Below are 15,532 nucleotides of genomic sequence, written 5' to 3' on the forward strand. Positions count from 1 at the left end.
GTCTCTCATATCATTCCTCTACATAACGGGGGTAACTCTAACAAACTCTCTAACTTCCGTCCCATAGCCATACTTTCTCCATTAGCTAAAATCATGGAAAGATGCATTCATCGGCAATTGCTCGACCATGTTCTCCAAAACAATCTCCTAGCTGACTGCCAACACGGTTTTAGACCGTATCACAGCACAACTACTGCACTCTTATCCTTCACAGACCATATTAATAAAAATCGTAATAACTTGCTGTCCTCAGCTCTCTTCTTAGACCTCTCCAAGGCCTTTGATATGGTTAACCATAAACTCTTACTAAATATCCTTAAATCTCTGGCATTAGACTCCCAGGCAATCCAGTGGTTTAATTCCTACTTAGAAAATAGACAGTAAGCAGTTCTTTGGGACAATCACATATCCTCTCAGCTTCCTATTAAAATTGGAGTCCCACAAGGTTCAATTCTTGGACCACTCCTCTTTATTTTTATTAATGATCTAAATATGTCCCTTCCACAAACCACCTGCATTCAATATGCAGATGACTCAACACTGATATGTTCAGCACCATCCCCAGATGAGCTACAGACTACTACCCAAAAAGTATTTACAGCAGCTGAAAGCTGGTTCTATCAATACTGTCTCCTTCTTAACCCCAAAAAACTAAATTATTACTATTGACACCTACACAGAAATCCTCTACTTTAGACTTCAATATAGCATCTAACAATGGCACAATAATATCCCCCGACTCTACTACCAAACTTCTAGGTCACACAATAGATCATAATCTTAACTTCGATTCTCATATTAACTTAACCATCAAGTCAGTCAATAGAAAACTTGGATCTCTATATAGGCTTAAACCCTTCTTCACTGCATCAGCTAGAACTACTATTGCACAAACGCATCTGCTCTCTACCCTTCTCTATGCCTCACCAATTGTTACCAACTTATCTAAATCTAATATCAATAAACTGGCAACTTCATACAACAACATTGCCAGATTTGCCACAGGAGTTCTTTTTTGCACCCACCATTGCATAAATCGTAAACAAGTTGGTTGGCTGGAATTACAAAATCAACTGTTGCTACAGCAACTTAGCATCACCCACAAAATCTTCTATCACCCCATGAATACTAACATACTCTGCACTCTTATTAGCCCTTATAAAAACCTCTCTTCCTTGCGTTCAGCCACCAAGCTCCTAGCAGCCTTCGATAAATCCCACAACAAAGCCGGGGACTGTTTGTTCTCCAACTCTATTGGTCCTAATTGGAACAAGCTTCCAAGTGAGCTTACAGCACTGGCCTCCACACCCCTTTTCAAGAAGCATCTAAAAACCTTCCTTAATTCCCAATGGCTCTGCCCTTGTACTAACCCTGACTGACACTTTTATTGCCTCTTGTCTCACAGCTGTTCTTTTGAGTATAACTCCTACTATTTATGCTGTTCTACTGTTGACGATCAGTCAAAAAAAAAAAAAAAAAAATTGTCTCAAATAATTAGTGTTAGTCCCCCTTATGTAAATGACTTAACAAATTCTGTCTTGTGTATATCAATGCTACATATGTTTCTCTCTCGTTTTAGCAATACCTTTGTTTAGGAATTTTCCCCCGATGTAATTTTGTTGGCTGTTCTACTACCATTGTTTTTTACTACTTTTTTTTTACTAATTTTACTATTCCGTTAGTGGAGCTTTTCTCCTTGGGCCTCTACTGAAAATGGACATGCATCCAGCTAGACTAGCCCAGTCAACAAATGTAAAATAAATAAATAAATAAATAAATATCCAACTCGTCCATGAGATTGCTGTCACATGTGACCGAAGGGGTTGCTAGAGCAGCGGATTCAGGCATTGTTATGAGGGATCATGCATGCATGCGCATTTCTGACCTCGTGGATCACTTCAAGTCTTCCATTCTGAATGCTCCCCATCGAAGCTTCATCCCTTTTTGGCTCCAAAGTGAAGGACATGCTAGCCAGGTGCAAGCAAAATGGAAAGACCCTGTCTGCCGTAGGCCTACAGTTTTCCAACCCTCAACGTACCTTCTCCAGGAATCAGAGGAGTGGAAAAATGTGGCATAAGAAAGCTTAGGGTCCTTTCTGTGCCACATGTGGTGATGATACCCCCAGAGGCAGGGGGGCAACAATTCCGGAAGACACCCCTATAGAGGCAGAGGGGGTCCTCGTAACCAAGGCTCCAGAGACTCTTTCTCTGGACAGCCCTATTAGCGCTCCTGAGGAGCAGCCCGATTGCTTACCCATGGAAGCAGTCGGGGATCGTTTCTCTCTGCACCAAGCTGCCTGGCAGTTTATCACCACCAATCACTGGGTGCAGAGTATCATCACCAGAGGTTACACCATTCCCCTTTCTTGTCAGCCAAGTTTTCCAAGAAAACTTCCCGACGTTCCACCCAGTCAAAAGGAAGAAGTAGCTTCAGAGATTATAAAGCTGTCTCAAAAAAGAGTCATCCAACCAGTTCCACCAGACCAGTGTGGATCCGGGTTTTACTCTAGATTCTTTTTGGGGCCAAAAAAGACAGGGGACTGGAGACCCATTTTGGATCTCAGCAGCCTAAACAAGTCTGTCACCCAAACCAAATTCTGGATGGTCACGGTTCAGTCCATTCTCCCCTTTTTAAGGGAAGGCACTTGGATGTGCTCTATAGATCTCTGGGATGCATATTACCACATCAAGATGGACAAACACTCCAGGAGTTTGCTTTGCTTCTGGCTAGAGGCCAGTCATTATCATTTTTGAGCCTTGCCATTCGGTCTTTCTACAGCTCCCAGAGTGTTCACGAAGTGCATGGCAGTAGTTACAGCTCACTTGAGACTGCAAGGATTCCGGGTGTTTCCATATTTGGATGACTGGCTCCTCACCGCCCCCACCAAGCATCTTCTGGTAACAGCCCTGCATTATACTCTCTCTGGCAAAATTTTTAGGAATAATGATACATTGGGAGAAATCAAATCTCACTCCTATGCAATAAATAGAATTCATTGGAACAGTGTTCAACACCCAGTCCTGTCTAGTATCACTCCCAAATCACAGACTCCACCGACTGAGGTGTAACTCCAAGTGATGCTCTGTCAAACAAAAGTTTCAGCAAGAGAAATCCTTCAAGCCCTAGGCTGTATGACAGCTTCAGTTCCAACAGTGCCTCTAGCAAAGCTGCACATGCGGATCCTGCAATGGCTCCTTCTTTGTCAATGGTTCCCAAACTATCATCCCCTCTTTTATCAGATTCGAATAACCAACTCCTGCAGACAGGACCTTCTTTGGTGGATGAGGCCATATGTAGAACTTTGGAGTCGCCCATTTCAATCTCCTCAGCTCAGAGCCATTGAGACCACGGATGCTTCCCTGATCGGGTGGGGGTGATTTCCAGGGAAAGACTGTCCAAGGCACATGGTGCACTTCAGAGGCCCACCTGCACATCAGTGTTCTGGAACTGAGAGCTGTGCTGTTAGCATTGCAGGCCTTTCATTTGGCTCTCCCTTCTGGGACAGTTGCAATTCAGTCAGACAATATGTCAGTGGTCTGGTATATCAAACAAGGAGGAACCAAGTCCTACCCCCTTTGTTGAGAAGCCATGAAAATTTGGCAATGGGCGATAGCTTCCAACTGCTTTCTGATAGCAATGCATATCCCAGGGAGCTCCAATGTTATTGTGGACAAACTGAGCAGATGCATCCTCCTGCCTCACGAGTGGTCCCTCAATTCCAAGGTGGCAACAGAAATTTTCAGCCACTGGGGCCAACCTTGCTGCAACCTTTTCGCCTCCCCATTGAACAAGTGCAGCAGCTATTTTGCCCTACTTCCCAAAGGGACGCTCTTATCCATGATTGGCCCATGGGACTTCTTTATGCCTATCCTCCCATTCCCCTGATTCCACAATTTGTAAAGAAAGCTCTTCGGTTGAGATGCAAGATGATCCTCATAGCTCCATTCTGGCCTCGACAAGTTTGGTTCCCCTTCCTTTGGCCTCACCTGGTATACCTGTCGTGGATTCCGGACCCTCTTCCAGATCTGATTATTCACCCCTAAGGGTTGAGCCACCCAAATCTGTCCAGTCTCAAGCAGACAGCTTGGTTTCTCCACTTCCATTAGTTGCCAGGCAAGCTAATCTCCCCTCGCCTGTTCGAGACATTATTCTGGCCTCTCATAAACCATCCACCAGGAGACTATATCAGGATAAATGGAAAAGGTTCTCCATCTGGTCCAAGGATGACATGCTAGACCCGTGTTTGGCTCCAGTAACTGCGGTACTTCAATACTTGGCTAAGTTTTTTGATAATGGGGCCTCTGCCTCTACTGTATGTTCACACCTGGTGGCAATTTCTAATTTCCACAATGGTATAGATGGTATCCCCCTTATTTCATTATGTCTATGCAAGGCCTTTCTTAAGGGGACCTCTTATATCAGGCCACCTGTCAGACAACCTGTGGAACCATGGAATCTCACTTTAGTCCTCCAGTCTTTGACTCAAAAAACCTGTTGAACCTGCTGCAAAGTCTGCCCTAAAGTTTTTGTCTTGGAAATCTTTGTTTTGGTTGCCATCATGTCTGCCAGAAGAGTCTCGGAGCTGCAGGCGTTGTGTATCAAGAGGCCCTATCTGGTATTCCATAAAGACAGAGTTTCACTTAGGACGAATCCATCCATCCTTCCTAAAGTTGGTTCTGAATTCTCCTTAAACCCAGACCATTGACCTACCAGTGTTCTTCCCAAATTTTGCAAATAGAGGAGAGTACTGCCTTCACGCCTTGGATGTACATAGGTAATTGAGATTTTACCTAGACAGGACCAAACCTATCCGTAACTCTGAACAACTTTTCATCTCTTTTTCTGGGTCCAGAATGGGAGATGCTGTTTCCAAAGTTACATTATCAAAATGGCTAAGGGACTGCATACGTTTCATCTATTCCATCAATAACGAACCTATGCCAAAAGTTAAAGCTCACTCCACTACATCTATGGCAACATCTGTAGCTTTCCATTCCAGGGCTTCCATGGATGACCTCTGCGCAGCAGCTACTTGGGCTAAGCCTCATACCTTTATCAATCATTACAGATTGGACCTGGTCTCCAGAGGGAGAGCTGTCTTCTGCTCAATGGTACTCAGGAATGTTCTTCCATAAGGGCCACCCATGGACTTCAAGGTAGCTTGGGATTCTGTCCCATCATTGATGAATGGAAAGAAGATTAACAATATCAGATAAAGAAGTTATGTCTTACAATAACTTTCCATCTGTCTTGTTCATCTTCTTTCCTTCATCACTTCCCACCCTTCTTCCACCTCCAAAGGCTCCTGGAGGATGCTTTGAGTCTAAGTGGTGCCCTAGGGTATTTGCACAGAAGTGGCCTCGGCTTTACTTCCTTTTCTCTAGCAAACTCGATCTGAGGTAACAGGGAGAAGGGCATTCTGGGTAGAGACTTAGCTCGAGAGTTTTTTTGGCTGTCGCGAGCTTGGTTAAAAGGCCGAGTCAGTTCCGAGGGCTCAGAACCGAACCCATCAATGATGAATGAAAGAAGATGAACAACACAGATGGAACGTTATGGTAAGACATAACTTTTTTTTGTATGCCACTAGTTACTGTGTTAGACCATTAGTGAATATGAAAAGATGACGACATTGTTCTGAAATGTGTAATGTAAAATATTTTTGTCCCCTGTAACTGCAGGATGACGAGAGATACGAGCAAACGAGTGATGTACGGATGCAGTTGAAATTCTTTGAACAACTTGATCAAATAGAGAAGCAAAGAAAGGATGAACAAGAAAGAGAAATTTTAATGCGTGCAGCAAAGGCAAGTCTTGTTTTCTGAATTGTTTTAGGTGTCATTTGCTTTTTCTTGGAACATTTTTTTTACCCCGGGAAAGAAATTTTTAAAGTGCATTTTGCAGTCTACCTATAGCAAGTGAAAGTAGTAACTTTAAGTAGATGGACTAAAACAATTTCATTTTCTTTGTGAATGGCTTAATTCTGCTAGGACACCATTTCCTTTTCTGCCCCCGAGTTGCAATGTCTGCTTGTGACCTCATATGAGGAGAATTAAGGGGGCAGGAAAAGCTGCTTTTTACTATCCCTATATTATTGTTTCTTAAAATCATTATACAGACTCTTGTTATCATACAAACTGTTTATCTACAATTTGTTGCCTGTGGAAAGTGAAAAAATCCATTTTCCTTAACCATATTGTGCTAGTTAGGTATACAGTATAAATTCGGAACTTAGGCTGCAGTTTGTGCCACATACTACTGTGTAGTATTTATAGCTTAAAATGATGATTACTTTTTTCCTCGATTAAGCCAACGAGGAATAGATGCATGTGATGAATGTTTTTCTAAGACGTGCACTAATTGCGAAGGGGCATAACAATAAGTGATAATGATAGTAAACAATATATTTGGAAGCAGACCTTATTCGTGTGTAGACTATTACTGCTTGCCACCCTGTAAGAATTTAGTAAGCTGGACAATGATGTTACAGGAGAGGAACATGCTTAGAAGGAGGGAAAACCTTTTGCATTCTTGAAACTATGAACATTCATTAAACTTTTATTTATATGATTAGTAGAACAGTTATACATGCACAGTACAAAGAAATGTACTTGCTGTGTCTACAGTCAGACTTTTTACTTTAATGTATTACAGCATTGCTCAGTATGTATGGTAACAGAGAACTGAAAACTGAAATAAATAAGTTCGTAGATATATACTTGGCTAATGACCACTGGAGCCCTTATAAGCTTAGCCGTACTACCTGTATGTATCCCGTGGACTGTTTTGCCCTAGAGGTTGTTTTAAGGGTTTGTTACTTAGGGCATGACATGGGTTTCAGAGTAGGGATGAATTTCTGATTTTCTGTCTACTGGTCCAGGTAACACTTGAATAGGTTGAGAGAAGGCCTGGGCTTCATATGGATAGGAAGCATATTCCAGAGAGTGGGAATTTTCCAGAATTCATACCTGTCCTTCCAATGTGTCCTTTTTAAATCACAAGCAAAGTTTAAATCCTTGGATCTGGTAATTTTGATAATGTTTTTTTGCAGATATACAAAAGGTCCAACAGGGAAGAATCCAGTGATTACTTGTATTGCCTCTCAGCAGTCTGTAGGAAATGGAATACAGGGATAGGACTTTGAGGTGATCTACACAGGGTGCTGTCTTTACTCCCTGCATTCGTTTTGAGAGTTAACTCTCTGGACATTCCAGTTGTTGCATGTACCTGGTCGGGTACATACTGAATGGGACATTATACCTAATGATGGGTCTGATGAGGACTGAGTACAGTGGCACGATGCCCTCACTGGACCTACATGCCATGGCTTTACTAATAAGTTGAGTGACATAGAATGTTTTTCTTACCACCCTAGACACCTGTTGGCTGAAAGCTGGGTTACTATCTACATGAGTCCCCAAATCCCTGACTATTGAATCGACTTTTAGGAGTGTGTTATTGATGATTTCCTAACAGCAATGTAGCAGGTACATTTCTAACTTTACCCATCTCTCCCCTCAGTCTGTCCCTCGAGATATACCTGAAACTGGCTTACCTTCAGCTATCGTACAAGACCAAGTCTTAAAAGTGCTATCTATCAAAGTTAAAAATACTGCATCATTGGTTCCTGACAATATCCCTGAATACATCTTAAATAGCATGAAGCACACTTTAGCTGCACCCTTAACAACACTGCTCAGTCTTAGCCACACCCCTAACAACACTGTTCAGTCTCAGCCACACCCCTAACAACACTGTTCAGTCTCAGCTACACCCTTAACAACACTGTTCAGTCAGGCAAAATGGTACACATGGCATACCTCTACCTGGCCAAAGCTTTTGACACAGTTTCCTACTTGGGCATAGTAGTAAATCTAAATAAACTGGGAATAAAGCCCACTGGATTGGTAACTGGCTCACAGATAGGATGCACATAATCAAAATAGAGGAAGTTGCCTCCACAGAAGGGAGCAGTCTCCAGTGAAGCTAACCAGGATTGTGGGCTGGGACCACACGTTTGACATCTACTTTTCTGAAGCCAAAGGCAATACCAAAGGGCTGTGGCTGATTAAGTTTGCAGATTGTTGCAAGCTAGGAGCATTCATTGAATCCCCAAAAAGCTTAGCCGTTCACACTATCAAATGTAAAATAAAAATAAAATAAAAAAAATTCTGCAGAAAAGTTTGTCCCAAATAACAGGTGCCAAAATCATGGACTGAGATTAAATGCCGAAAAATTGCACGTCCAGACATATACAACTGGAATGGCCACAGAGATACCTCACTAGATACAGGGTCTAAACAACATGCTCTACGTGGATTGTCTGAAAGCCCTGTCACTGTACTCTGCATCCTGTAAGACTGCAAGAGGTGACCTGTATATGCATACAAGGCATCCTGACCCAATACTGATGGATTTACAGTACATCAGCAAGTCAAGTGACATTAGAAATACTCAATCTAGGGATCTAAACCTGTTTTGCAATATCAACAGAACTGTTTAGAGGGACAGGTATATCTTGGATGGGAAATAGCTGCTGTGGAACACTCCCCATTCACATAAAACAAAGTTCATCCCTATCCATATTCAAGCACAACTTGGATCTATGGATGGGAAACCGAAACTTTACCCCAGGATTGCCACTGTCCTAAATGCTTTATTCCATGCATGGGTCCCCTGAAATTATCCATGGTGTGATCCCAGTTATTCTTATTAGGGGTAATATATAATTATGGACCATGGGTTGCATAATGCCAGTCTCTAACCAAATGGGACAGATAGCTAGTCTTAAAGTGACCTGCAAGGGCAGCTAACCTAGACATATGAAAATTTAAAAAAATTAAATGAAAAAACAATAAAAATAAAAAATTGATGACGCAAGGAAAACTTCTTTCATATTTCCCATACTTTAAGGAATTTGGAATCTAGTAAGCAAAATAAAAGACTGTGTGTGTGTGTGTGTGTGTGTGTGTGTGTGTGTGTGTGTGTGTGTGTGTGTGTGTGCAGGTGCGCGTGTGTGCGCATGTTTGTGTGTGTGTGTGTGTGTGTGTGTGTGTAGCTATATTAAACATGTTCATCCTCACAGTGTTCCACTTCCATTTTCATTGTTCCAGTGTAATGCCATTTTTTGCAGTGTACTGCCTTTGGCCTTATTCAGTGCATATAGGGAAAATAGGCAGATCTGTTGATGTGCCCCGGAAAAATATATGCACACCAAATGTGGTAAGCAGACAGATGGCTGAGCTTTGCTTTCATCAGAATAGTGTTTGAAAGAATGTCTGTTGAATTTAGGTAGGAATTCTTTCTTGTAGCACCTCACAAATGAAACCTGACTGTGATTTAAGGTCACACTTTGGATCACCTGTTGGTCCTGTCACTCTTGCCTTTTGAAGACTCCATTTGACATATTGCCAGTTAGCATATCCACAGAGCACAGTTGGTCCACATGCTTCAGACTTGACTATAAGAGCGTCAGTATAGTATGTGCAATTTTTTTTGAAGATGTTGCTGCAGCAGGTGATTGTTTTTATTTATTTGTAATATTAACATCCTTGCCCACTCCCTTTTCAGTAATGGCGTCGGGATAATATTTATGTGGTCAAAGTCTTGTTTCATCGGAGAAACACTTCCACAAATTTGTCCATTTCCTTCTGAGGTGATGCAGCTTTCGGGATGATTATATTTAGCAAACAAGTATAACCTAGTTTACTGAATGGGGGATTTTGTTAAGTCCACATTTTATGCTGTTTTAGTGTGTGATGCTCGCTCCTGTAGGTAATAATAATGTACAAAAATGCGGTTGGAATGCAAGAGTATTACAGAATAAAGTTTTAATGATTAGAATACTAACTAATGATGTATGATTGTAATCCACACTATTTTCAACAAAGTTGAACATTTTAGGAGAGACTGAATGATATTTTGAAGCAAAATCAGAAACATTTAGGAAAATTGGGGACAGAGGAGACCTATATTTTAAACTCCTAATATTTCTGCATTACTGCCCTGTAAGTAATGAATAAATAGTGCCACAAAACAGGCATGCATTTTAAAATATCTTTTATGTTGGTTCTTTGCTGTTCCAGATTGAGAATTACAGTCAGAAATGTTTATGGTAGTGGTGACCCGTGTATCATCTTTGTCGTTCACTTTTCAAGTGCATATGAATAACTTCAAGTAGACGTTATGTCTAGCATCTGTACCTGTAATTTTAATTTATGGGTAGTAATCCTGATTGCCAGAATCCTTTGAGAAGCCACTTATTTAAGTCTGGTAATCACTTATAGTGTCATTTCACAGAGCTGCTAGCTTCATCACAGTTCACTTAGGATGCACGCTAAGGTAGATGAAGTAGGCAGCACTCACATTAGAGAGAAATTAATTACTTGTTTATTTTATTTCTGTTCTACATTTTTGCTTGCTTTTTCTTTGTACGTACAACTGTGTAAACAGCCGTTTGTATAAATAGGACAGAGACAGTAGTAAGTTGCTACATCTTTCTTCATGTTTTGTTACATTGCTGTAGTATTGGTTGCTTTTATATGGTCGTATTGCTCTCAGACGAATAATCTCTGGATGGGAGCAGCTGTTCATTAGGTCACTATAGGAATTGGATGTGGCATTTAACAGCAATGGACGTATTGGATTGTTATTGGCTGCCATCTGGTGGTCAGAAAGCAGATTACAGTTTTATGATCTATCTATCTATATATATATTTTTTCAAATATTACCAAGTTTTCTTTTGCAAAGTAGCATGTAATTTAATGGCAGAGAAGAACTTTTGACTTCTGTAGTTTTTATTTGTTTCCTTCATGTTGAATAAGCTGTAGAGCTCATTACTTTTTTCCTGAATCACTCAACAATTCACTTATGTCTGCCCCATGATTGTTAAGGTCTACGTCCCTGCTTTGCCTCCAGGAAAGCTGTTCCAATCAAGTACCACAACTGAAATAATATTCCTTGTATCTCTTCGAAGCCAACCACCCTCTAAATTAAATTTGTATTTATTTAATTTTATGCATTTCCTTAAAAAGTGGTAGTCATTTGGACTCTGTGGATTCTATTAAGGTACAAAAAAATTCTGTCATGCCTTCCTTTTGCATTTTTTCATGTTCTGGCATTATATTGCATTCTTGTGGTCTGTCCTTTTTATTGCCTGTGGTGCAGACCACGTGCATTTTTTGTTGCTATGCTATGAAGTATTCACTGTCTGTGCCCCTAAGATAAGGTTTCCAAAACAGAGAACTATACTCCAAGTTACCTACTATCTATTAGTGTTACCATTGCTTCTGTTCCCTGTATCTTTAAAATTATTTCCTTCAGCAGTGATTTTATCAGAGTAACAGACTGATAGTTCCCAGCCCCGTGCTACTTGTGTTTTTGTGTTATATTTGCCCTCATACAGTATTCAGGAGTGTTGCCCTGCTGTCCTTTTTATTGTTTGTTTAAAGTGTTAGTTGTGTTAGTTCTTATACTGTTCTTGAAGAATTCTCAGATGAATCCCATCGGACCCCATTACCCTGTGCACCTTTAGATTTCACAGTCCTCCAACATGCTATTTTGTGGTAATGGATAGGGATCAAACCTCCTATCCTACTATCTCTTTACTAGTTGGATTTGGTGATGTACCCTTATGTTTGTAAATACTGAAGTATTTATTTAGTGACCCTAACACCAGGCATGGGGAAGACCTGCTGTGCTGATGTTTGAAAAACACTCCATTAAGGATAACCTTCATCATTTTGTTTATTAAATAGGTAAGAACAGTAATGTTTCTTACTTTATGCTTTGCCTTCAGCTTTGCCATCATACATGCACAATGTGATGGAGCTAAAATACCATGGGTTCTGCAGTATTTGACACGTTTACATTTTCTCAGATTATGAGCGTGATGTTCATAAGTTCATAGGTAGATACTAGGCTATCGGCCCAAGGGCCTACGCAAGCCTAGCCAACAAGGTTCCCTGGCTTACGCCACCCAAGAAAGTTATTTTCCTGTGCCACTGTCGAGCAGAGACAGAAGTAATCATTAGCAGCTTCTCAGTATCAACTATGTAGGCATATAACTCTGAATTTCTTATAAGTAGACAGATGTAGGGTTTTGGAGTCTAGGTGCTTATTAACCTCACTGGCACTGAACTCGAGCAACAAATTTACTAGTAGTCTGTCCTACAGGTGGAACACACTGCGCTGGGTCTTGTCAGTAAATTAAGATTTACCCCTGCACATTTCATGCCAGTTCCTTATTACTTGTCTGTATGATGCCAAACCAAATGTATGCTATAGATTGTTCAAGCATTCTGTCTTTCCCAGGAAGTTTTTGTTTTTGTTATCAGGAGGATAGTCATTTGTTCTGTGCTTCTACTTAATTTCATTATTTTTTTTTTATGTTAATGCTGCTTGAGGTTACCTGACAACATATGCCCACCTTTATTTTGATTAAATTGTAGGGTAATCTCATGTTTCTCCTTATTTCAAAGCCTTAATTTGAGTATTAGAAGGTGCAGGCAGATAATCTTCAGTATATTTTTTCTACCCAGGAGGTTTAGGAAATTCAAGGCAAGTGCTAAGGACAGCAGGACTTTTCTCTCTTTAGCAAAATTCCATCACTGAAGTACAGTGTATTATAGCTAATATTCAGGACGCCAGAAGAGAACTACTAAAACGCTTAACACTCTAACCAAGGTGTTGGCAGCAGTACAGATGTCTTGTTTTTTCCAATGATTCAAAAGAAAATAGGCCATTGTTTTTGTAAATCTATTGGGTAACCCTGGTTCTATTTCCCAAGCATCCCCAGTCCAGTTTATCCATTTTATGGAATGCTACTTCCTTGTTCTCATTCCTTGTCACAACTTCTTACCTTCTTACTAGTTGTTAACCAAGAATTAGGGCTAGGATGTTGGTTATTTTTTCATGTTTTGCTTTTAGGACTCACTGTTAGTTGGATTATAGGCTTGGTCAATTGACATCAATCTGTGATTTAAAACTAAAGCTGGAAGCATTAAAGCATAAAATATCAAACTTCAAAAATATAGGCACAAACCAACCAATAAATCACTAGTTATCACAGGAACACTGGTTTTCTTTAGAAAGTGTAAATAAAACAGAATTCCTTTAAAAATCCACTGTTTTGTTATGAACACAATAAAGATGAGCGCTTTCGCCTTACTTTTAGTAAAATTTCATCAGATCCAATGTGATTTACGAAAAGTAAGATGGAAGTGCTAATCTTTATTGTGTTCATAATAAAATATTGCATTTTTAAAGTAATTCTATTTTTTTTTGCACCTTCTGAAGAAAAGCATAAAGTATCCAAACTGAAGTCATGTGATATAAACTTAGGAACACAGACAAATAGGGAATGTCAGAATATTAAGCCCTTATTGTTTTTTCATGGGTGTTCAGGATGGTAAACCTACTGTCCTTTCTTCCTCTGCTCTTACAATATGCCCTCCATTCATTCTAAACATGAAGGACACATGTCTGCACATCTGTATATACAGAGAAGATTGGATGTCCTTCAAATCTATAGCACAGACTGAGTATTTCCATTTCACTGCCTTGTCTTTTGAACTGTCTGCTTTGTTAGAGTATGCAGTACATGCTTTTGTCCGGTCTTTGTCCATGCCATGTTGAACATTTTCACATCTTCCCATTCGTACATGACTGCCTCTTATAGGTCGTTTCACAGAAGGAGCTTATGAGAGCACTGGAATACACTACAGCAAGCCCCATCAACTTGGGCATCTTATCTAAAGTTAGACTTTCTCATCTCATACGAAGATATTTTGGAAACAGTAGAGGATTCCAGGTTAGGCAGACCATTCCTCTTTCAAAAAATATCCACTTGATTCAGTCACTGTTTATGCAGGCAGTAGTGCAGGGAAACCAAACATGATGGCAGTAGTGTAGGAAAGCCAAACATGATAGCAGTGTCTCTCACCATAGTGTTGGTTTACATGGCAACCTCTGTTCTCTTTGTTTAGCCAAGTGGCTGCTCATGAAGAGAAGCTAGTGGCACCCAAAAATCAGCAGAATCTGCTCCCATCGAAGAGAATCCTTTCAGTAGTACCATCACTTCAGAAGGAATTCGGGTAGTGGGGAACCTAAGTGTGCCATTTGTGGACCCCCAGGGGACTAAAATTGTAACTATATATTCTTCCAGCTTTGCTTGGAATACTCAAACAGGCCCCTGAAAACACATGGAAGATGGAGCAGCCATGACAGAGGTAAGCATATCTGTGTCAAGGAGCTTATAGCTCTGCTCTTTGCCCTACAAATAATAAAGCCAGCCATCAGGAGCCCTCACAGGAGTTGCACACAGTACCATCGTAATGTGATACATTATATTGAAGGGATTTCACTCTTAACAGCATTACAGGTTGATCACGATAGCCTGTAATTGAGCCACTAAGCAGAAGCTCCACCTTCAGGACTTTAGCCTTTCTTTTCCCGACAAGTTTCTGTCAGGTCATCTGAGCAGGTCCACCTTAAACTCCATGAATGGAGGCTGGATTCCAGAATTTTACACGACCTGATACTAAACTGGGGGATCACTTCTCCATCACCAGTCCTTGACATTATCAAGGTACCCATGCATGGAAGCCTGGGCAACAGATACTTTCTCACTCTGGTGGAACACAGGTCAGCTTTATGCTTTCACTTCCCTGCTCCACTACTAAGACATTTCCTAAAAGCAAGGGAAGAAAAGACAGATCTCATTCTGATAGCACCCTTCTTTCTGAGTCCCCTAGATGATAAAATGTAAGTAAAGTGTACACCCAATTATTCAAATCTCTTGCATGCTTCTGACCAAGAAGGGGAAACCCTGGTATATTCAATTCTAAAGATCCTCAACACAGGTAACCAGAAGGACAAAAGCTTGAACATGTTCTTGGCAACCTTCCTAACCAAAGTTTTACTTACCCTTCAGGAGGCCAAGAAGTGTGCCACAAGGAAGTCCTACCTGACTAATCAGAAAAGAGTCCCCCTGTCTGGTTTGTACACAGTGGCATAGGTACCGAAGACAGCTTCAGTCCTGGAAATCTGTGTTGCAAACCTATTTAAGGGCCTGGCTTATATCTAATTTAAGGTCTTTCTCTTACCTGTTTCATCTTTCTTACCATTGGAACCTCCACCAACTTCTGTACCTACTATTAAAAACAGTTTTTGAAAGAGGAGCGATTGCAGCTTCTCATTTATATTTCGTTCTGTGTAGTTTTAATAGTTGTCTGACTTGTACATTTTTGTCAAGTAGTACCACTCTGTAAATTTCCAAAGCAATTAATTTTGAAAATTTTGAACGAAATTTCTTGAGGGTTGCTATAACCTAGTATCTCTGTTGACCTGTGTATTTGAAGAGTAGTCAGTGTCTTCAATATTTTGAGTAAGTTTCAAGCGGCAGCCTTAGAGATGACCATTTGATTGTTCTGGTTGGCAGCCTTAGAGATGACCATTTGATTGTTCTGGATGGCAGCCTTAGAGATGACCATTGAAATGTTCTGGTTAACTGCAGCTTTGGAACCTACCATCCCT

General features: G+C 40.6%; 1 protein-coding gene across 3 annotated transcripts in view; it reads left to right on the forward strand.

Annotated features, from left to right (window-relative positions):
* Positions 1–15,532, forward strand: part of TAF4 (TATA-box binding protein associated factor 4) — a 641,126-nt gene that overhangs the window by 608,093 nt on the left and 17,501 nt on the right. For all 3 annotated transcript variants that reach the window (XM_044090373.1, XM_044090375.1, XM_044090374.1), the window contains one exon: positions 5,679–5,804. In XM_044090373.1, coding sequence (XP_043946308.1) covers positions 5,679–5,804 — 126 coding nt within the window. The remainder of the gene's footprint in view (positions 1–5,678; positions 5,805–15,532) is intronic.

The sequence above is a fragment of the Protopterus annectens genome, chromosome 12.part0 (genome assembly GCF_019279795.1).
Source record: "Protopterus annectens isolate FY-2018-M chromosome 12.part0, PAN1.0, whole genome shotgun sequence".
In the NCBI taxonomy this organism is placed as follows: domain Eukaryota; kingdom Metazoa; phylum Chordata; order Ceratodontiformes; family Protopteridae; genus Protopterus; species Protopterus annectens.